We start from the raw sequence: 9,137 nt of genomic DNA, 5'->3' as shown, positions 1-9,137 counted from the left end.
TCTATTCCTATTCCTATTCTGTAGTTTATTATTCTATTTCTATACTTATTTCTATTCTATTCTATTCTATTCTATTCTATTCTATTCTATTCTATTCTATTCTATTCTATTCTGTATATTATTATTCTATTCTATTTCCATTCTATTCTATTCTATTCTGTATTTTATTATTCTATTTCTATTCTTATTTCTATTCTATTCTATTCTATAATCTGTATTCTATTCTATTCTATTCTATTCTATTCTATTCTTCTATTCTATTCTATTCTATTCTATTCTATTCTATTCTATTCCTATTCTGTATTTTATTATTCTATTTCTATTCTTATTTCTATTCTATTCTATTCTATTCTATTCTATTCTATTCTATTCTATTCTATTCTATTCTATTCTATTATTCTATTCTATTCTATTCTTCTATTCTATTCTATTCTATTCTATTCTATTCTATTCTATTCTATTCTATTCTATTCTATTCTATTCTATTCCTATTCCTATTCTGTATTTTATTATTCTATTTCTATTCTTATTTCTATTCTATTCTATTCTATTCTATTCTATTCTATTCTATTCTATTCTATTCTATTCTATTCTATTCTATTCTATTCTGTATTTTATTATTCTTTCTATTCTTATTTCTATTCTATTTTGTTCTATTTGTATTCTATTCTATATATTATTCTATTCTATTTCTATTCTTATTTCTATTCTATTCTTTATTCTATTCTGTATATTATTATTCTATTCTATTTCTATTCTCTATTCTATTCTATTCTATTCTATTCTATTCTATTCTATTCTATTCTATTCTATTCTATTCTATTCTATTCTATTCTATTCTATTCTATTCTATTCCTATTCTATTCTATTCTATTCTATATTCTGTTCTATTCTAATTTCTATTCTATTCTATCTATTCTATATTCTTTCTATTCTATTCTATTCTATTCTATTCTATTCTATTCTATTCTATTCTATTCTATTCTATTCTATTCTATTCTATTCTATTCTATTCTATTCTATTCTATTCCTTATTTCTAATTCTGTTCTGTTCTGTTCTGTTCTGTTCTAGAGTCTCCTGCTCGAGCAGGGGGCTGGACTAGAAGACCTCCAAGGTCCCTTCCAGTTTCTATTCTATTCCGTAACCACAACTCGGCCCAACATTTTTGTTGGTAAGCGAGTTAGCGCGGTTAAGTGAATTTGGCCCCGTTTTACGGCCTTTCCTGCCGCACGGTTAAGTGAATCACTGCCGTTGTTAAACGAGTCACACAGTCGTTAAATGAACCCGGCTTCCCCCCATTGAATTCGCTGGTTGCAAAAGGAGGATCGTGTGACCACCCCTGGGGACGCCGCAAGCGTCATAAATACGAGTCAGTGGACAAGCGTCTGAATTTTGATCACGTGACCCGCAGGGATGCGGCAGCCTTCGTTAAGTGTGAAAGTCCCTGTTGTAACTTTGAACGGTCACTAAACGAAGTGTTGTAAGACGAGGACCCATCAACCTTATTCAAAGGCGAAGAGGAGACGTGAAGAAATGAAATTGGGAGTGGTGGGGGGCTGCAAAGGGTTTTCCCAAATTCTGCCCGGTTTTTCCCCAGATTAAAGTTTCTCTCCCTCTTGGAAGATCTGTCTAAACCGGATTAATTTTATTTGCTCGGATGTTCCCGCCAATATAAAAACTTTAACGCTCACTTCCGGCTCAATGGGAAGCGGGGGGGGGGGCGGGGGGCGGTGTCAGCTGCCCAGCAGACCGTCTTTATCCTTTTTAAAAATATTTGGTGATTTCCCCCCATCCCCCAGTGTAAAACTCCCAAATGCACAGGTAGTCCTCGACTTACGACCATTCCATTAGTGACCGTTCGAAGTTACAACGGCACTGAAAAACACGGCTTTTTCACCGTTACGACCGTCGCAGCCTCCCTACAGTCACACCATCCCCGTTCAGGCGTTCAGAAACTGACTCCTACTTATGACGGTCACTGCGTCCCAAGACCACGTGATTTCCCCCTTTTGTGACCCTCGGGCCAGAAAAAGCCAACGGGAGAAGCCAGGTTCGTTAAACAACCCGGGTTTGCTCACTGAGCAACTGCCACTGTTCACTTGACAGTGGCCAGAAAGGTCGTTAAAGGGGGAAAATGTCTCACTTAGCGACCCCCCCAAAATTGGGCAACATTGTGGTCGTAAGGCCGGGACTACCTGCGATCAGTCAGGTGGATGATCCGATTGGCCACCGTCATGGGCGGGCTCCATGACGGCCGTAACTTGAGGACTAGCAACAGTGATGGTCAACGGTTTCTGGATCATCCTGCAAAGGCAGAGCCTGCTGTGGCCCAAACTAAAATTTGCGGATGTAGCAACACACGTGTCCCCTTTGGACGTCGGACGGTTTCTGATGCCCCACAGCAGCGGGCATCTCGTTCGGCTGGGGGCTGCAGCAGCCGGACGGGGGGGCAGGCAGGGCAAGGAAGACCAAACTGGCACACAGGACAAAGCCCCCCCCAACCAGGAACGAGGCAGCGAAGTCTCCAGTTTGGTCCCGCAGGAAGCCTGGGAAGAAAAAAAGAGACGAGGCATAAACCAGCATTGTTGGCTTAATCATGGTTTGTCAAGTAAACCCTCAGTCTCACTGAAAAGAGGGGCGTGGGTTCACCTTTGGTGAGATTCCCAGAACGCAGATGGGATTTAGACTTGTTTCTCAAATATGACCAGTTCAAGACAGGAGGACTTCAACTCCCAGGATTCCCCAGCCAGCATCCTTTAAGATGTGTGAACTTCAACTCCCAGAATTCCCCTGCCAGCATGCTTTAAGACGGGAGGACTTCAACTCCCAGAATTCCCCAGCCAACCATGCTTTAAGTCAGGTGGTCTTCAACTCCCAGGATTCCCCAGCCAGCATGAATTAAGATGTGTGGACTTCAACTCCCAGAATTCTCCAGAAAGCATGAATTAAGATGTGTGGACTTCAACTCCCAGAATTCTCCAGCCAGCATGAATTAATATGGGTGGACTTCAACTCCCAGAATTCCCCAGCTGGCAAGGGATTATCGCAATTCAGCATGGATAGGACACAGACAAATATCACTTTCTTTTTTTATTGAGAAACCTTCTTAGTAGATAGTGGGAATGCGGTAGAACAGATGTAATATACCTTGACTTCAGCAAATTGAAAAAAAAAACCTAAACCCTGTCAAGCTAAATTAATAAACCCAGTTAGATGGGGGGGGTGTCAGATAGTACGACAATTATGTGCTGGCTAGGGGATTCTGGGAGTTGAAGTCTCCCCGCCTTAAAGGGGCCGCGTCTGAGAAATATTGATTAAACCACCCTGAATCCATCAGTGTTGTTTAATCAAGATTTTGGACAGCGCTTGGTCTGAAATGGTACTATAGGGTGTCCTGCCTGAGCAGGGGGTTGGACTAGATGACCTCCAAGGCCCCTTCCAACTTTGTTAATAGAGCTACACTTGGACTGAGCCCCCCCCGAACAACCCCCCTCTTCTCCTTACCTGAGAGGGGGGGTCCTAGCAGGCCGCCGACGCTCATGGACATCATGCACAGCCCCGTGGCATTCACGACACGGCTGGCGCCCACCAGCTCGGGCAAGACCCCGAAGGCTACGGTGGCGAAGCTTCCCGCACTGGCGCCGTAGAGCAAAGCCAGGATGAGCAGGCTGGCATAGGAGTTGGAGGAGGCTGGGAAGAGGAGCAGGGTGACCCCCACCATGTAATTGAAGGCCACCAGCAGGCGGGCGGGGGGCAGGAGACGCCGGTCAGCCACGCAGCCGGCCAGCAGCCGGGCCAGCCCGTCGGCTAAGGCGGCAAGCGAGACCACCAAGGCTGCTCGGTACGCTTCGATTCCCAGCGCCCGGCCGTAGGCGTCCAGGTGGACGTAGGGGGTGAAGTAGCCGGCGGCCAGCAGGGCAGTGCCCAGGGCAAATGGCCCAAAGCCTCGCTGGGCGAAGAGGCCCAGGTCAAAGAGGGCGGTCAGCTTGGGGGGGCTGTCTCCCCGCAAGGCCAGGGGCCGGAGGAGGGCCCCGCCGGGCAGCAGGTGGAGTGTCAAGGCCGAGGTGGCCAGCAAGGTGCCTCGCCAGGCGAGCTGGTCAGCCACCAGGCGCAGAAGGGGGGAGAGGGCAAAAGAGGCCAGGCCGTTGCCGGTCAAGGCCAGCCCCACGGCCAGTGAGCGGCGGCCAGAGAAATAGCGGGCAAGGGTGCCCATGGTGGGGGCGAAGGCCAGCGCCCAGCCGAAACCTGCAGGAGGAAAAAAAAATTGTCCGCAGTATTTATAATATCTGTCTCGATTAATTTATATCCCGCCTTATTAAAAAATTTTTACAAATAATTCAAGGTGGCAAACGTATCCCAAACACTCTCCTCCTCCTCCTCCTCCTCCTCCTCCTCCTCCTCCTCCTATATTACCCACAAAAACAACCCTGTGAGGTGGGTGGGGCTGAGAGAGAGGGAGAGTCAGCCAACCAGCTTTCGTGTTTAAGGCGGGACTAGAACTCACCGTCTCCCGGCGATTGGCCCAAAGTCACCCAGCCAGCTTTCATGGCTAAGGCAGGACTAGAACTCACCGCCTCCTGGTGATTAGCCCAAAGTCACCCAGCCGGCTTTCATGCCTAAGGTGGGACTAGAACTCACTGTCTCCCGGCGATTGGCCCAAAGTCACCCAGCTGGCTTTCATACCTAAGGCAGGACTAGAACTCACCGCCTCCTGGTGATGGACTCAAAGTAACCCAGTTGCTTTTCACGCCTGGGGTGAAAACTAGAACTCCCCATCTCCTGGCGATTGGCCCAAAGCCCTCTTTGATTTTTAAAGCGTGACTAGAACTCACGCTCTCCTGTTTCGTAGCATTTTTAACCACTGGACAAAAACTCGCTCTGGATAGAAAAGGCTCAGGCAGGGGTCTCTGCAGGGGGAGGTCAAAAAAGTCAAGATGGCCACCCCAGAGGGCCATCACACACGGAAGAAATCACACGTAAAAAGGGGTGGAGCTTCAACTAGGCCCCGGCAGCCATCTTGAGCCATTTTGACCATGCCCGACTCACCGGTCAGAAATCCCAGGCTGAGGTATAACTGGAGCAAGGTGGTGCTGAACGCGGCCGCCAAGAGGCCCAGCGAGGAGAGGACTCCCCCCAGCATGACCACCGGACGGGCGCCGTAGCGGGTGCTTGCCGCCGTGCCCAGGGGACCTGCCAGGAAGAGACAGCGAGTCGGTGTGTGTGTGTGTGTGTGTGTGTTGGAAAGTGCCCCCCCCCTTTCGCAGCGTGGAAAAAAATCGTCGGTTGTTAAAACAAGCTGCAACTGATTTTACCACCTTTGGTCTCCGCCGTTGTTAAGTGAATCGTGCGGTCATTAAGCGAAGCCAGCTTCCCTTACTGACTTTGCAGGTCAGAAGCCAGCTGGGAAGGTGGCAAATGGAGGGATCGCGTGAGCCCCCACTCCCCAATGCTGCAGCTGTTGTAAACGCACGTGGGTTGTCCAAACGCCTGAATTTTGATTACTCGATCGTAGAGATGTGGTGGTGGTCGTAAGAGTGAGGACTTTTTCCAGCGCTCTTGTAACACTGGATGGTCACTAAATGAATGGGTGCAAGCCGAGGACCTGAGTTTTATTTTATCTTTCCAAAGCCATTTCGCACACTCTCAAAAATTAGCATGCTGTTCTGTCAATCCGTGTTTCTCAAGCTGGCCACTGGAAGATGGGTGGACTTCAACTCCCAGAATCCCCCAGACAGCCATGCTTTAAGATGGGTGGACTTCAACTCCCAGAATCCCCCAGCCAGTAGGTTTTAAGATGGGTGGACTTCAACTCCCAGAATTCCCCAGCCAGCAAAAATTTATCAGACTACAACTGAGGCCAAATTTCCGTTGCTAAGCGAGACAATTGTTAAGTCAGTTTTATTTATTTATTTTATTTTAATTCCATTTATATCCCGCCCTTCTCCGAAGACTCAGGGCGGCTTACAAGCTTAGCAGTAGCCTTCATTCTATGTATATGCCTGCTTATTAGGGCTTTCACACACACACCCAAGCGGGATTATTACAAAGTCAGCTTAATTGCCCCCAACAATCTGGGTCCTCATTTTACCTACCTCGGAAGGATGGAAGGCTGAGTCAACCTTGAGCCTGGTGGGACTCGAACCTGCACTAATTGCAGGCAGCTGGTGTTACCTAAGGAGGCGTCAGCCCACTGCTCCACCAAGGCTCTTGTTGTGCCCCATTTTACCACCTTTCTTACCACAGTTGTTAAGTGAATCACTGCGGTTGTTAAGTGAGTAACACGGTTGTTGAGTGAATCTGCCTCCCCTGGACGTCGCTTATCAGACAGTTGCAAAAGGGGATCGTGTGACATACACACACACACCAGGGATGCTACGGCCATCCTAAATATGAATCAGTTGCCAAGAATCCGAATTTTGCTCCCATGACCGCTGAGGGGGGCTGCGACGGTGGTGCAGAAAATGGGTCTAAGTCCCTTTTTTCAGCGCTGTTGTAACCTGAGACGGTCACTGTCGTAAAATGAGGACTGCCTGCAATAAAACAAATCCATCCATGCTTTCTGGGACCGTCTTGAAAAGAGAAGCTGAGACCGCTGGACTAACGTCGGTTTGCTGGCTTGCGAATCCACGGCCGCTTCACCCTGATTCCCGAACAGGGGCGGCAGCCATTTTGTGAGGGTGCTCACAAGCGCTCGGCCGCCGCCACCGCAGGGCAACTCTTCCTTTTGGCCCTGTCATGCTGCCGCTGCTCTATCTTAGATCAGATCAGCTGCAAAGGCCAGGACGGAAAAGTGGGGTTCCGGGTGCAAAAAGCGGAAACGGCGGAATGTAGTAGGGCCTACTCAGCGTTGGCCCCGCCCGGAAAACTTACTTGCAAACTGCTTGGTGGCCAAAGTGATGCCTGTCACCCAGGAGACCTGGGCCGTGGTGGCCTCGAAAGCCCCCACCAGGTCTTCCAAGAGGACCCCCAAGGAGCGCAAGACGCCGAAGGTCAGCGAGTTAGCTAAGAACCCTGCGAGGACGACCATCCAGCCCCATCCTCCGTCCGGGGGGTCTTCCAGGGGCAGCATCTTCTCCAGCCGCGGGAAGGGGGGGCTTCAGGAGGTCCGCTGGCCCCACACCTTGTCCTGGGAGGAAGGTAAAGCGTTGAATGAAGGAGAGGAGCAACCTGGAACTAAGGAGAAACTTCCTAAGAAGAAGGAGGACGATTAGCCAGGGGAACTGCTTGCCACCAGAAGGTGCGGGTAATCCATCATTGGAGGCTTTTAAGAAGAGACTGAACAGTCACTTGTCTGAAAGGGTATTGGGTCTAACTGCTTGAGCGGGGGGGTGGGGTGGGGAGGGTTGGACTAGATGACCTCGAAGGCCCCTTCCACCTCTATTCTGATTCGTCTGTAGCTTGCAAAGGGAACAAATCTGGACCAGTGCAATACTAATCCTGGCCTGCAGGGGGCAGGCGCGGTCTTCCGTCAACTGTGGGGAACCGATGCGTTTTAAGTTAGGCTGAACACAAAAATGCGTGTGTTGTATGGTTTTGTGTACTGTTCTGAGCAGAAGATTGCGAGTTGCTGAGCTGTCCAAAGTAAAACGAGGAAGAGGGAGTTTTGTATGATGTAGTTAGCGTACATTACATTATATATATATAGGTTTGTTTATTTATTATTATAAAACTTTTATTCATTAAACGTGAACCTCAGTCAACTGAACACTCAAACTGACTGGCACCAATGGTTGACACGGGTTGCTGCCAGCATCCTAGGTATCAACCACGTATCTCCTTAAAATTATTATTATTGTCATTGTTGTTGTTGTTGTTGTTGTTGTTGTTATTATTATTATTATTATTATTATTATTATTATTATTATTAGTCTGAAATGGTATAGGGTTTCCTGCCTGAGCAGGGGGTTGGACTAGATGACCTCCAAAGTCCCTTCCAACTTTATTACTGTTGTGGTGGTGGTGGTGGTTAGTCCTCAACTTAACAGTTCATTTAGTCACCGTTTGAACTTACAACAACACAGAAAAAAGTGACTTACCGCTGTTTTACCCACTTAGCGACCACGGTAGCATCCCCAGGGTGGCATGATACGAACTGCAAGCCTTGGCAACTGACTTGCTCTTATGATGGTTGCAAGTGTCACCAGGTCTGTGTGTGTGTGTGTGTGTGTGTGTGTGTGTGTGTGTGTGTGTGTCACGTGATCCCCCTTTGCGACCTTCCACCCAGCAAAGTCAATGGGGGGAAGGGGAAGCCGGTTTCGCTTACCGACCGTGTAATTAACTGAACAACTGCAGCCATTCCCTTAAGGACGAAAGGTCGTAAAACGGGGCGAAAGTCGCTTGAACGAGCGTCTCGCATTAGCAACGGACATTTTCAGTGGCGTAGCGTGGGGGGTGCAGGGGGGGCCAGCTGCACCGGGCGCAACATCTGGTGGGGGCGCATTAGATGCATTTTACTTTAATTACATCAGTATTTTCATAACAAACAATACATGTGCTTAGGGGGTAAGGGTTTCTTTAACTAATGTAGTGGAAGAGACTCGAGTGCTAAAATCCACGGGTTAGGGGGCGCAAATTACTTGCCTTGCCCCGGGTGCTGACAACCCACGCTACGCCACTGGACATTTTGGCCTGGGTTGCGGTCGCACGTTTGAGGACGGTTGGGGGTTTAGCCCGCCGCCCACCTCTCCGTTCCCTCCCCCTCGTTGGAAAGCAGATCCCATCGGATCCCGGTAATTGACTTTGCCATAAACCGAAGGATTGCAATAAACCCGGTTTGATTTACTGAAACCGGTTGGGTCAGTGTGTGTGTGTGTGTGTGTGGGGAGTGTCAGCAGGAGAAGGGGAGGGGGGGGTCTGAGCTGTAACCCCATCCGCCTGGGAAACCGGCTTATTTTTTGCAAGCCAGGATGCATTTCTCGCAAAGGGCAATTTTCACATTAAAATGGTGGCTTTGTCCCCGATGGGGAATTGTGCTTTTTGCTTTATTTTTTTTTAACCTGGGATCGCAGGTGAGAGGGTGGGGGGGGGGGTTTGCAAAGAGGAGGGAAGAAATGCAGAGAGGAATGCCCCCCCCCAGGGGAGAAGGAGTTGGGAGACCAATGGAGACATAACACACACACACACACACACACATTCT

At 48.6% G+C, this 9,137-nt stretch overlaps 1 protein-coding gene across 1 annotated transcript; it reads right to left on the bottom strand.

Moving 5' to 3' along the window:
• Positions 1-2,335: 2,335 nt before the first annotated feature.
• Positions 2,336-7,070, bottom strand: LOC308677858 (monocarboxylate transporter 11-like; the record flags this gene model as incomplete). The annotated part of the gene is made up of 4 exons (XM_081344555.1): positions 2,336-2,547; positions 3,506-4,246; positions 5,048-5,191; positions 6,872-7,070. 4 exons carry the CDS (start codon positions 7,068-7,070, stop codon positions 2,336-2,338), a joined length of 1,296 nt encoding a protein of 431 aa, XP_081200681.1.
• Positions 7,071-9,137: the final 2,067 nt, after the last annotated feature.

Source organism: Vipera berus (assembly GCF_964194415.1).
Source record: "Vipera berus genome assembly, chromosome: Z".
Lineage (NCBI taxonomy): Eukaryota > Metazoa > Chordata > Lepidosauria > Squamata > Viperidae > Vipera > Vipera berus.
Note: the sequence above shows the minus strand (reverse complement) of the source record. Positions and strands in the feature narration are given on the sequence as shown.